The sequence below is a fragment of the Fundulus heteroclitus genome, chromosome 22 (assembly GCF_011125445.2).
Source record: "Fundulus heteroclitus isolate FHET01 chromosome 22, MU-UCD_Fhet_4.1, whole genome shotgun sequence".
NCBI lineage: Eukaryota > Metazoa > Chordata > Actinopteri > Cyprinodontiformes > Fundulidae > Fundulus > Fundulus heteroclitus.
Window position 1 is genome coordinate 36,930,909 of NC_046382.1, and position 14,324 is coordinate 36,945,232.

At 40.0% G+C, this 14,324-nt stretch overlaps 1 protein-coding gene across 2 annotated transcripts in view; it reads right to left on the reverse strand.

Annotated features, from left to right (window-relative positions):
- bean1 (brain expressed, associated with NEDD4, 1) overlaps nucleotides 1–14,324 on the reverse strand; it is a 57,392-nt gene that overhangs the window by 7,476 nt on the left and 35,592 nt on the right. For both annotated transcript variants that reach the window (XM_036126495.1, XM_036126494.1), the window contains exons 3-4: nucleotides 13,565–13,768; nucleotides 13,221–13,362 (exon numbers count right to left, since the gene is read on the reverse strand). In XM_036126495.1, the coding sequence (XP_035982388.1) occupies nucleotides 13,221–13,362; nucleotides 13,565–13,768 (346 nt within the window). The remainder of the gene's footprint in view (nucleotides 1–13,220; nucleotides 13,363–13,564; nucleotides 13,769–14,324) is intronic.

Below are 14,324 nucleotides of genomic sequence, written 5' to 3' on the forward strand. Positions count from 1 at the left end.
ATCTTAATGAAAACTAAACAGTGTAAAACCTCATAAAGAGAGGATACAGAAACACATTTAAATTTCTGATTAGCTAAAACAATTGTTTTAAGGATTCAGGGATTGGCTAGAGCATTTCATCAACAGAAGCTTGAACATTAAACTGATCACAGTAGCATTTAGATAATTGTATCACAAAACTATCCAGAGGACCAGAGTTCGTTATGTAAATCTATGAGAATCACACAGAAAACCTCTAAAATGCAGTTTCAGCACTTAAATGTTAATATCGTATGTAAAATTTAACCAAGCTCTCTTTTTCTTGTTTTGCCAGATCTTGTATGTCTTTAGAGAGGTGAAAAGGACATGTTCTAAAATGAAATCCAGCCCGACCCGTTTCCAGCCACACACCTTCAGATCCGGTGCCTTGCATATTTAAGATGACCTCTGCAGCAATAATCCCTGATTCAAATGTTTCTGTAAATTTAGCAGCAGCCTGCAAATGACGCATCTGTTGGAAGCATAGAAGAATGAAAAACGCGTGGACAATGTTTTCCCCAGTAGCAGTTCTAGAGTTAACATTAACATGAAAGCCTATAGAGTTAAACAGATATTATACAATGGATTAAAGGTGAGAAGAATTAAATTAAATTTGTGTGTGTGTGTGTGTGTGTGTGTGTGCTCCTGTTTAGGCATCAGAGTGAGGACCATTTTTCCGATTTCACCCTCAGAGTGAGAACTGTTTGTACCAAAGGGAGGCCATTTAGCTGGTCCTCACTTTGTTTTTGCTAACGGTAAGGTTTAGGACTAAGGTGTTAATTAAGTTTAAGTTAAGGTTAGGTTTAAGTATGCACTGGGAATGGTTAGGGTTAGGGCAAGGGTCAGGATTAGCCCATAGAAAAGGCCAAAAGCCCAAAGTCATGGCAATGTCCTCACTATGTAAGGTAAACACGGATGTGTGTGTGTGTGTGTGTGTGTGTGTGTTGGGGGGGGTGAGTAGTGTGTGGTTTATTCAGGCTGCGAGAGGGAGTGATGCTAAAAAAAGTGCTAGAGGTTAGTCTCAGATTCTAAAGACAGTTTAAAATGTCCAATCCATTACTATGTTGTCATTGTTACAAAATAATAATAAAATCAAGTTTAATGGAGTTTTGAGAGCTCCTTTAGACACAATATTACATCCCTTCTGCTTCTACTATAAATAGTAATGGCCACTCATAACAGGAAGGATAGAAAGCAAATGTCATGGTCAGATCAGAAATAGACCATCTAACTCTGATCGGTGCATCTCTGTAAACTATAAGCAGGTCAGATGTAATAGGATTGTCAAACCTAGTGCTCCATAATGAAGTTTCTTTATTAGAACCAGCTTTTGTCCCCAAGAAGACTGGAAGTTCTGACGTACTGTGTTGTGTACTACAAGGCACATAATCTAAGCTGTATTCACTGGAGCAGGACTGAGCTCTACGCTCCTAGGGACAGAAAATCCAAAGGGGTCAATTTGAATCCATCTTTGTAACTTAGGCAATTAAACACTGTAATCAGCAAACAGACACTGTCTACTTTAACAAATAAGGCCTGCTAATACATAGTGGCACCCCACCCTCTGTCAGTAATAGTTTAAAAATGGTAATTTAAGTTTACTGTTGAATTTTTTCCTCATGTCTCTTAAATTGGTTCCATAAAATCATGGAGGTGAACAAAGCACAAAGTTACTCACTTTTATACTGTACAGAAATGCAAACAAAACTAAATGTTAGTAGATATAGATGCTTTCAGTCAGTGTTTTGTGAGGATTAATTAGCTTTTTGAAACCTGAACTTGTGCAAATTGGCCACATTGAGGTGAGAATTGAAGCTAGTGGAAAGTGTGCAGCAGCTAAGATGAGGTGTAAACACATTGTTATCCTCAGTGTCTTTGGCCTCTCAGGACTTATGAGACCTTCAGCTCCCACAGCACACTCTCTCGTCTGTCTCTGTCAACACCTATCAACAAATAATGAATTTTAAGCCCTTATATATTTGCACATTCTCTTATCATGTGTGGCCTGTTAAATAGAATTTGGACTGGTGGATATGTGCAACTGGAGTTACACAATTAAAGCAATCTTTATTTGTGTAACTCCTTTCTTCGATCACATATTACGCCTCTGACCATTATACGCTGAAAGTCCAATATTTTACATTACATCTGGGATAGGTGTCATGGAAAAAAATAATTCTGTGCGAAATAAAGACTATCCCTGTGATAGGCAGGTGACCTGTTGCAGCAGTTATGCTGCTATAGGCTTAGGCTACTGGAGGACATCAGGGCCTATTTTTCTCACTCTACTGAGTCCTACTGTTCCCCCAGTTGACCCAATCTGTATAATCTGATTGAATTTGACTTTGTAAAGTGCCTTGAGATGACATGCTTCATGAATTGGCACTATTTAAATTAAATTTAATTGAACTGAACCTGTCCAGGGTGTACCCCGCCTCTTGCCCATTGACAGCTGGTGATAGGCACCAGCACCCCTCATGACCCCACAAAGGATAGACGTGTTAGAACTACCCAAATGGATGAGAACACTGAAACTCAAAGTTTTATCAAAACATGCGCAAGGAGAACGGTCACAGAAGAGAGTCTGTAGCTCTTCTGGGGAACAAGGAGCTGACATCAGTATTTAAAGGACACCAGTTTCACAGTGGGGTGTCTATCCATTGTCAACACAGACTTAAAAGGTAGCACATAAAATGTAATTAATTCAGATTGGGGCTTGAATTAACATAGACTTGTGAGGTAGTCATATTTTAAAACTCATGTTGGACCACAATCCGGTGCAGCCGGTAGATGGTGGCATCATCCACCCCGATGCCAGGCTGGTAGGCAAACTGCTGTGTATCCAGTGAAGACTTCACCAGGGGGCAAAGAAGGTTGAGGATCAGCCTCTCGAGGGTCTCAATCAGGTGTGATGTTAGTGCTAATGGCCTGTAGCTGTTGGGGTCTGGGGTGTGTGGTATTTGGCACTGGTACCACACAGGAGGTTTACCACAGCTGTGGTAGTCTCCCCAGGTTCAGACTGATGTTGTAGATGTGCCCCATGATGCCACACAGCACTTCCGCACAACACCTTAGGAGCTGATGCCATCTGGACCTGCAACCTTCCTCACTTTGGTCTTTTATAAAATGGCAAGGCAAGGCAAGTTTATTAGCACTTTTCAGTAACAAGATGATTCAAATGTTTCTCTCTTGCAGTGTTGAGAAGGCCAGGATGGTGATGGAGAGGGGGGGCACTCATGGAGTCATCTGAAGCAGAGGGGGTGGATGATAGCGTTAAAAGAACAGGCAGTCATCCAGGATGAGGGTGTTTGCAGCATGTTAGACTGAGTTGGAGACGACAGGCTGGTCAAACCTCAGAAAGTGCTGATTCAGCTTATTCACCCATCTCAAATCACCTAAGCCTTGGGCATTCTGTATTTTCCAAACATCAATGATGTTGTTGTCCTGCAGTTGCTCCTCCATTTCCTTCCTGTAGTTATTTTACTCATCTCTGATCTTCCTTCTTAGCCTTTACTGGACATCTCTCAGTTCTTCTTTATTTTCTGACATGAAAGCCATTTTCTTCTCCCTCAGCAAATATTTTATCTCAGGGCTTATCTAGGGCTTGCTGTTAGAGAAGCAGCTAGCCTTCAAAAGTGGTACAGCAGAGTCCACATAGAAGTTGACATAATCTGTGATGCATTCTAGTATTTCATCCATGTCCTCCGATGGGGATCACAAAGCTCACCCCGCACAGTGTAGCTGAAGCAGTCTCTCAGGACTTTTTCAACCTCCTCTGACCATTTTGTCACTGTGCGTGTTACTGGTTCACTACAGGGGTTTGTACACAGGCTGGGGGTGAACCAAGTTGTGGTCGAATGAACCCAGGGAACGGACGGATGAAGAACGATATGCCTCTTTACAATTTATATACACTAAGTCCAGTATTTTAGTGTCCCCAGTTTTTGCAACATACTGTTTAAAGGTGGGGAGGGAGGAGGACAAGGGTACATAGTTAAAGTCCCCTGAGATTAGGGAAATAGCATGGGGATGTGTTGTTTGCATTTTGCTCACAACGATGTGGATGACGTCACAGGCTGCCTCGTTGTTTGTGGATGCGGGGACATATGCTGCCCTCGTGATCATGTGTGAAAACTCTCTGGGCAGCATATAAGAAAGTCCAGTAGCTAGCAGTTTGATATCCTTAGTGCAAAGTCTCTCTTTAATTGTAACATGTCTTGATCTGTACTATCTGTTATTAATAAACACGGCCAAAATCCCTCCTTGCTTCTCACCGCTGTCCCTTATTCTGTCGGCTCTGATCTGATGGACGCTGTCGATGTTAACACTGGAGTCCGATTTGTTCTGTTAGCCAGGTCTTGGTTAGGAAAAGTAAACTGGCCTCTCTATACAAGCTGTGATATCTTATTAGCCATGAAAGCTCCTCAACTTTAATTGTTATGGATCTTACATTGCCCATTATGATGGATGGCCAATATAGAGACAGATAAGACAAAGAATGAGTGCTCTATATTGGCCTCTGAACCTCAGGAAGAAAGTACATAGAGAGAACCCACTGGGAGAACAAGGAAACTTCAAACAGAAATAACCCTGAATCATGGACTAAAATTGTGCAAGAACAGTCAAATAGAGAGTTTATTAAACTTAGATTTTAACTGCTTACTAAAAAAAACTTAAATCACCTGAGCAGCATGTTGAATATAGCGACAATTTTAAGCAAAGTTACAGAATGCATCCAATTGTTCCACTTTTCTTGTAGATGGTGACTGGAAACAGCATTAAAGGCTTTTTCCTCAGCTATGCTCAGCATTTTTTTGTTCTGACTTAGTGGAGCTCAGAGAGCCCGCACTATTTTTAGGCTCATGCAAAAGTAAAAAAGCACATGAAGTGTTATTTTAAGAAAATTCCACACAAATGACAGTGTGTGTCACACAGGCAAACACACACGCACATATACGCCCAGCTTCTCCCTAAGAGGAAGCAGAAGCTTTCAGTCTCCACAGGTGAGATACTGATCCATGAGTGTGAGTCAGATTGTGGTGACAGAGAGCGAGAGGAAGTGTGTGTGTGTGTATCAGTGATCTCTATGAGCGCAGGTGACCGTGTGTGTTTGTGTTGGAAGCGTTAATGTTCACAGTCTCAGTAGGTAAGCTGTTGATCTGAGTTCTCAGAGATTTCCTCCACCATCTGTGTCCCGTTCACTGAAGCACCAACACACACACACACACACACACACACACACACACACACACACACACACACACACACACACACACACACACACACACACACACACACTGCAGGAAGATCACATGACTGCACAGCGCTTACAGCATCACAAACAACAACTTGCCAGGTCTGTGATAAACAAATGGTGTGGTTTCTATGTATATATGCATATGTTTACATACTGGATGCTTTCCACTCATCCAGGCCAAAAACTCTCACACAGGCGGTCCAGAATGCTCTGGTTCCTTGCCAGATCATTGACGTACTTCGCTAACTTCCCTTTCTGTTTCTTTTCTTCTCCTCTGTTTCAAATAGAGGTAACTGTTGCTCAAGTGTTTTTGAAAATACAGTTGACGTAAGGTGAGTAAAACTTTGTGAATTAAGTATTTTCTATCAAAGGAATTAAACATGATTCCCAATGAAGCTGAAACTGCTTGGGCCAAGGTAGTCTTTCCCAACAACACTAAACCCTGGTGCTACCAGGTGCATCCTCTCACAGATGATCTATTAGTCCTGCACGATGATGCATTTGTTCATGTTGCAAAGATAACCTCAAGAACATAAAAAGAGCTCCGGCCTAATCCCCAGATCACAACCTTAACAGAGACCTCACTCCTCAAATTCAGTGTGATGAATGTGCAAAGAACTGTGCAATGTTGAACAATCAGCATGAATCGAGATCCATATGGTGCACTTCTTCACATTGCTGAGTCTGCTGAAACGTCAGAGAACATTGGCTGTGTGTAAGAGGGTGAAGCTAAATGTGCTTGTCCACATTTTCTTTTTAACAGAAAACTAATATGAATAAGCAACAACATATACAACTAACAAACATGCAATATTTTGAGGGGTGTGGATGAGGGCAAGCATGTCATAAAAATATTTGGTTCCTTTCAGTGGGATTTGATTGGAAAACCTCTAAAGGGAGGTTGTCAGATGCATGAACCACCTCAACTGACTCGTCTTGTTGTGGAGGTGTGACAGTTTCTCGCTGAAGATGGAGTGCTTCACCCTATTTCTCAGGCAAAGGCCAGTTATCCAATAGAGCAAGCTCATTTTAATCACTTTTATCTGCAGTTCTTTTGGTTCTGATCCATATCTCGCTAACATAGGTAAAAATCAGTAGCCTCGTGAGACCATCCTGATCTTGCGAGCTTTCAAGGTTTCACTCGCAGATCAGTCTGGCTACTTTCCGTTAAAGAAAATTTGGAGCCGTTCACCAAACGAACGTCCAATCAGCGTTGGCTTTGAGGCGGGTTGAGGTGTGATGCAACGAGAAGCGCGACAGTTCAGTCTAAATAACATGGCGGCTTCAGCCGATGAAACTAGCGTTAGCGTGGCTATCGAGCAAGTTTTATCGGAATTACAGAGTATTTCTTTGCTGAGCTAACGAGCTTTTACCTGCAGCAGCAAGAGTAGCTTGGCTTGTGGTTGTGTTTTCGTCGTCGCTCGTAACAGAGCGACGACGAAAACACATCCACAGGCTGGAAGCCCAGATGTGTCGCAACACATCTGGAAGCCCACAACTTAACTTTTCCCAGACTTGTCATAACACCAATAATAGCAATAATGTCATATATTGTCTTTTTAATTGAAAAGCATAAATAAAAATTGGTTTCATCATTGTTGTGTAAAAACATTTTCCTATCCTAGACATCCTGGTTGAATGTCCCTTGAGGATTACCAAAGGGTAGTCAATAAGCTGGCCGGTGTTTTGTACAGAAAGTGCTGGAAAAAAATAAAACAGCCCCACTAAGCCGTACAGCGACCTACAAGTCCAGTCCCCCTCCACCTCCTGTGGTACTGGTGATGAACCCATAGAGCTCGGTTGCACCACTAACAAAGGGTTATGAACACACAGAAGTACATTGTTTACAGGGAAAAAAAAAACTTTGTGGACACCGGTGTCTCTGTTTTTGAGCAAAGCGAGCTGACAATAAGTTGGCAGTACATCACAAGGCAAACCCCAACTAAAACGAACTAAAGAAAAAAATAGATAAAACTCGGCTTCTTTACTCAACCATTCAATGGCCCTGTGATTAATAGAATCATGACTTCTGAGAGAGCCTCAATCAGACTAATTCTACCAAGTTCTGAGTCTGCTAGATCTGATCTTGTTTATTGGCTGTTGTTTTTCTTTGAATCACTTTATTAATCTTATTGCCACCTTTAGATCTTGGATACCTTTTCTTGATTTTAGATAGACTTGTACATGCTTCCTATCTTTTTTAGAGCTTGCATTAATGTCTTGTTTTTACTCTATTCATACATCTTTATTTCTAGAGTTGCTCGCTCTTCCACTATAAAACCAGCTGTAAGCCCTGCACCTTTCAGCCCACAGCACCATCAGCCTTCTGCATCATGCCATGTTCTGCAATTTCTGTAAATGTTTTAAAGATTTTAAAACTAAACCAGTAGTGCCAGAATTAAAAACAAAAAACCCAATAGAGTAAGCATGTAGCGAGAACTAAAAAAAAAAAAAAAAATATTAAGGCAAGAGTTTCTCAGTTCCTGCCTAAATTTAGCAGGTGAACTGTCTAATTGAACATGAATTTAAATGTTATGTAAGCCTTAATTCAAACATAGAAACGCAAAAACACACTTTTTTGAATAATAAAATAATTCACAGAATCAGCTATCATTTCAAAAAGCTCTAAAGTGAATGCTCTTTGAAAATATATATATATACATATATATTTATATATATTTGCCTTTGTGAATACACACACACACACACACACACACACACACACAAACACACACACACACACACACACTGTATATATATATATATATATATATATATATATATATATATATATATATATATATATATATTCACAAAGGCAAAAGTTAATGCATTTAAATCAAAGACATATATCAGACCACAGCCAGAATTTTTTTGGTTTTAGCAAGTGAATATTTAAGGCAGTTCAAAATGGAGGAGGCTCACTGCAGGGTAGGGATTTATGTGAATTATTAAAGTTGCCAATTAGACCAGCTGACATTTAGATCAAAAATGCCATGACATTGGCTTTTACCAAGCTCTTTCTTTCTCCTCTTTCCTCACACACATATATGATGTGCACAAACAATTTTCTCAAAGGGCACCGAAGGCAGGCGTTCCTCTCTGAAAAGAAAGACGGCTCAATCTAAAGAAACAGTGGGACACTCTTTATGAATGACCAGTTACTTTTCACTTTTGAACTAATTGGCGGAAGGAAGTTCATCTATTATTTAGCAGCAATTTGTAGCTTGTAACATAACTTTTGAATAGTTTTCTAATATCTTGCTTTTTTCCAAGGATTAAATGTTAAGCAACGCTATTCTAGTGTACCCTAGTCAAATCTGGGTCAACAGCCTTCTGAACAAGAACTACAAAATGTGCGTTGCCTTCTCCCTGGACATTGTCCTTAATTGCTGTGAGGTGGTCTGTGCTTATAAGTCGTGTCGTGCAAAGGATTGTGAGATTCCTTATAGGTCTTTAGCGGCAGTAAGGGACATGGCAAGGTTTCTATGTTAAAGGAGCTACGAGAAGAAGCATACAGGCTCCTTTTCCTGCCTCCTTCTTTACTCACTGCACTATTCAGACATCAGTCATCAGTCATCATGGTGACCGCTGACGCATTTCTGCTCTGAATGAAGAGTCCTTACCCAAAAAGACGTTTTCGGATGCAACCAACCTGGTGCACAAACAGCCTGGAAGCAAACCAGAGGACGCAAACAGGAGGAACCGGTGACATGATCATGAACACAACTGTTTAAAGATTGTAAGTTTTTGGTGAAGCATGTTTCCATCTTTCCAGGGACAACGGATGAAAAATATCTCACTGGCTAATTTTGGTGCATTTACAGCAATGTTAAATAATGTACATTCTCCCTGTTTAATAAATAAATAAAATAAAAATGCAATAAATACTGGGAGGAGAGAGAGAGAGAAGGAGAGAGAGAGAGATGGCATGAGGACCAGGTGGAGTAAATCAACGGCCAATGATTATACAGGTGAGGGAGATAAAGTAAGTTAGAGAGCTGAGGGAGAGCGACAATAATGGACAGGGAGGAAACATAGAGACAGGATACAAACTAAAAACACATGAAAGGCTAAATACTGAAAAATACATGATACATACAGCCAAGGAGTATGGCAGTTGTTTTTTTTTCAACATGGCAGCAATAATACAAATTATTTAAATATATAAAAATGCTAAATATTTTTAAATTAATGAACTTAAATTCTGTGCAGAACAAAAGCGTTTTCACTCCACCCCGTTCGGCCATTTTTTTTGTAGAATACTGGGTAACAGTGTAATGAACAGCTGAACATTTTGACTTATTCACTTGTGGCTTCGACATCCTTCAGCTTGGACGACAAAAGCGCCTCAGGAAATAAAAATAGTGGATTCGAGATACAGGCAATTTCACCAAACTATCAAGGCAACATGGTTTGAAGATCATTCCTAGTTGTCCTAGCACTACAGTAGAGGAGTGTAGTTTGGCAGTAGGGGAAGTTGTGGGTTTTATCAATCAATCAATCAATCAATCAATCAATCAATCAATCAATCAATCAATCAATCAATCAATCAATCAATTTTATTGTCAACTACAATTTGCGTGGCATTCGAAAATTCAGTTCCAGTACAACCGTCCATCACATACACTTAACAAACATTTTGGGGGAACGATTGACTGAGGCATTGTGTTGCCAAGGAACGCAGCCAGTCGGCCGCTGCTACATCAGCGCAGCCGTTAGGCGCATTCCTCCAAACTGCCCCGGGCTTTTTGCCCACAGGGCGCTGCCCTTGAAATCTGTTCAAGGAAGATTAAAAACGTGGGGGAAGTGGAGGAGTTGCCATCTGGTTGCAAGTCACTACTATTGAAGCATGTTGTTTCTAATAAAAGACAGGTACTTATGATTCTGAATAGAAAGGATGAAGACCTTAGTGTGGTGTTTAATGCATGAGTGGAAGACTTTGATTATGCCATTTATGTGACTTCAGGCACTTTATTATGTTTTGGTTGTGGAAAAGTTGGCCATTTGGTTTAAGCATGTCCAGGAAAGAAACTCCTATAAATAATATGGAGCGAGATAAGGGTGGTGAGAAGACACCGAAACAAACTAATGCCAAAGATGAAGGATGTACAGAGACAGCTGAATGAGAAGGGACAATGTCTGAGAATCCCACCCAGAAAGAAAGAAAGAAGTAAATTAAACTATGGTTGAAGAAGAGAATGAAGAACAAATTGCGCAGACTCAAAGTCAAGCACTGTTAGACTCGCAGGAAAGTCAGATGGATAACACTGTGGGAGAGCAAAGCCAGAGTTTACTAAAGTCTCAACGTAGAAAAACAAACATAGATGAAATGGAGGTTATGGGAATCAGTCAAATATTGGAAGAAGATGGTTCTGAAGCTTCTGCAAAACGGAAAAAAATTGAGTGTTACTAGTTCGCAAACTGAAAATTAAGTCAAAAATGAAACAGAAATAGAATGTTCAGGGAAATGTCTGGAACTAGAAAGCAATATGGATGAAGAGGAGGAAGGAGAAGGTGATGTAACTGAAAAAAGGAGATCTTCAGGACATTAAACACTGGCGACCAATCTCTCTGTTGTGTACAGATTACAAACTGTTGTCAAAAGTGCTGGCAAACAGACTGAAAAGAGTGATTGATCAGATTGTCCATGGCACACAAACCTTCTGTGTTCCAGGCATGTCTATGTTTCATAATATAGCTCTAATTAGAGATATTGTGGAGGTCTCTGGCTCATTCGGCTGTAATGATGGTTTGATTTCTTTGGACCAGGAAAAGGCTTTTGAGAGGGTTGAGCACCATTACCTCTGGAAGGTTTTGGAAAGGTTTGGTATCGGCCCTGAATTTATTGCCAAGTTTATGGTTCGGTATGAAGAAATTGAAAGTGTACTGAAAATTAATGGCTGCTCGTGTAAACCTTTTAAGGTTACAAGAGGTGTTCGACAAGGTTGTTCTTTGTCTGGAATGTTGTATGCTCTTTCTATTGTTAATGTTATCAATGTTAAGCAATATTAGATCACATATTGATGATTTAACTTTGCCGGGTTTTGATACATCTTTTAGTTTTTCTGCATATGCTGATGATATCATTGTTATTGTTAAAAATCGGGAAGAAATAACTAATTTAGGGAAAATTGTTGATTTATTTTGTAAAATTTCTGCTGCACGTGTGAACTGGGTTAAGAGTGAGGCTCTAGCCATTGGTAGCTGACTTACAGGGTTTCCTAAACTCCCTGGTGGTTTTAAATGGAAAAAAGAGGTTTGAAATATCTCGGAGTGTATTTGGGGGATGAGGACACAGAACAAAAGAACTGGGAAGGGATATTGGGGAAAGTGGAGGGAAGGTTAGGAAAGTGGAAATGTTTGTTGCCACAACTATCTCATAGAAGAAGAGTGCTTATTATAAATAATCTAGTCGCTTCTTTATTGTGGCATACATTAGTGTGTTTGGAGCCCCCGTCTGACCTACACCCAAAAATACATGTCCTGTATGATAAATCCTGTATGATAAACTTTTTTCGGGGATAATAAACATTGGATATCCCAGGCTGTGCTTTTCTTGCCCAAAGAGGAAGGCGGGCAGGGATTGGTTCATTTAGAGAGCAGAACTGTAGCTTTTAGACTACGGTTCATTCAGAAATATCTGCTGGGAAGGGAGGGGGACGTTTTCTGGAAACCATTAGCAAACATCATCTTGAGAAGAGTGGGAGGTTTTGGCTTGGATGTTTCTTTGTTTTTATAAAATTGTAAACTGATATGTTCTTATGAAATGCAATGTTTTATAAAGATTTGTTTAAAGCTTGGACTATTTTAGTTGGAAAAGACTGGAAGTGACAACGTGTTTGTTTTGGCTTCTAGAAGAACCTTTAATTGTCGAAGCACGGTTGGATGTACAAGATGGAGTTGGAGTTAGTTTGTCAAGAAGATTGCTTGAGAAAAAAGTTCTGAAATTGAGGCAAATTGTTGAGGTAGCTGGACCAAGACTTCAAAACACAGAAGCGACAGCTTCTTTGATTGGGTTAAAATCGAATCATCAATGTCTTAGATTTCTGGTTTGAAAATTTACCCGTAGATGAAAATCAGATGTCGATGGATTATTTTAACGGAAAAGAGTTTCTTGATGCAACAGATCCTTTTCCAGAAATGGGTTTAAATATTGATTTTACAGGAGTGATGGGTCCTTTATTAAATAAATAAAGACTTTTTTTATATGTTAACTGGAAAGTTACTATATAAAATCTTTGTTCAAGGGTTAAATAAAAGACGGTTGAGTGGAAGGACTGATACAGTTTGGAGAGATAGGTTAAGCGTTGGAGAAAATCAGAAGCCGGTATGGAGGGTCCTTTAAGAGGGTTGGTGATCTAAAGTGGAGGATGTTACAGGGGGCAGTGACTGTTAATAGTTCTGTGTCTAAGTTTAATAAAGATGAAATTGAACTGTCCTTTTTGTGAAAAAATTTAAACTATTTTTCAAATGTCTCTCTCTCTCTCTCTCTCTCTCTCTCTCTCTCTCTCTTTCTCTCTCAAAAAAAAAGTAAATAGAACCACTGGAAAAGTTCCTGTGACTGAGTTTATGAGAACGAAAGCCATGTGTGTGGGTTTTCTCCAAAGCGAAATTCCACAGGTTTTATACAGATTGTAGGTCACACCCCTTTTCTTCCACAACCAATGTTGTAGGATCTGAAGGCTACAAGCCAGTGATCTCAGCAGTTCTAGTTGTATGATCCAGCCAGTTATCTAGCTACATTATATCATGTCTTTGTTGAAATTATAAGATTATAGGATAGGATGTTTCAAAGTTGGTGACCGTAGATTCAGTAAGTCCACATCTGTATGGCTCTTGACACAAATTTTCAGGAAAATTTTAATGGACAAACATCAATGTTGCTTCAAAGCACAATTTCATGTTTGCATGTGAAGTAAACCATTGTCTTTGCAGTACTCACCGGGGTGGAGAGTCAGGATACAGGTTGCTAATCTGTGGAAGATTCTCTCCAAAGGAGTCAAAGTCTAAACCAGGAGGAAAGTCTTCAACGCAGCTAGACCTCAGTTCCCCTGCCGAACCTCCATATGAAAAGCCATCTTGCCCTGCAGTCACAAAGATCAAATTCTTTTGTTAATCTGGAATTAAACATTGGGATATATGGCTGTAAATGTGGTACATTTTCATACTGTAAGCTTTCATCTCCTGTCACTATTACTGTAATGCTACTTCAAATGGCTGAAGCTTCACTGCTCACAAAGCTTTCTCAGACAGATAAGAAAATCCCAACTAAAATCAGAGGCTGACCATAGCTGCCGCGGAAGTGTGGGTTTCTGAGTCGACTATCTTTGCGCAGGCTGCCGATGATAATGGTGACGCAGGAGAGGAAAAGGACCAGTCCTATAACAATCCCAGCCACCACCAGCGGAGACACCAGGAGAGACGCCTCCCCTCCTGATTCCCTCTCACTCCGACAGTCTGGGTACTCCCCATGGCTCTGGTTGGAGCTCACTGCAGAGAGGCAGACAAAGATGGAAAAGGTCAGACAGAAGAGTCTGGGAATGATCTAAAGTGCCGCTTTCTATGGACTGTGAGCATTTAGAAAGACATTTATCATATAGATGGTAAACAGAAAGCTGATATTAATATCAGATTTTTTTCCCCCAGTTTTCACATATCATGTGTCTGAATGCAGATGTTGTTGAACCCTCAGTCAATATGAGAAACAACAAAATAAAAAGATGATAAGTTAACTTATTTTTGTTCTCTTGACAAATATCCAACACATTTAGAGTCACAAGCAATGCTTGATCACTTTCAAAAAAGCTCTAAAACATTTTAGCTTTGATTTAGTGACTTTATGGTTTGTATTGTTTATATTCTCCAGAGAAATTTAACATGTGTTGCAAATAATAACACTTCAGCAAACTCTGGCTGTAAGACTACCATAGACACTCCATAATCAGGTTTCAGTGCAAGTATGCTCTTCTCTACCTACAGAGGTGTCAAAAGTATCCTATTCTATTACTCAAGTAGAAGTATAGATGCTAGGGTTTAAAACTACTTG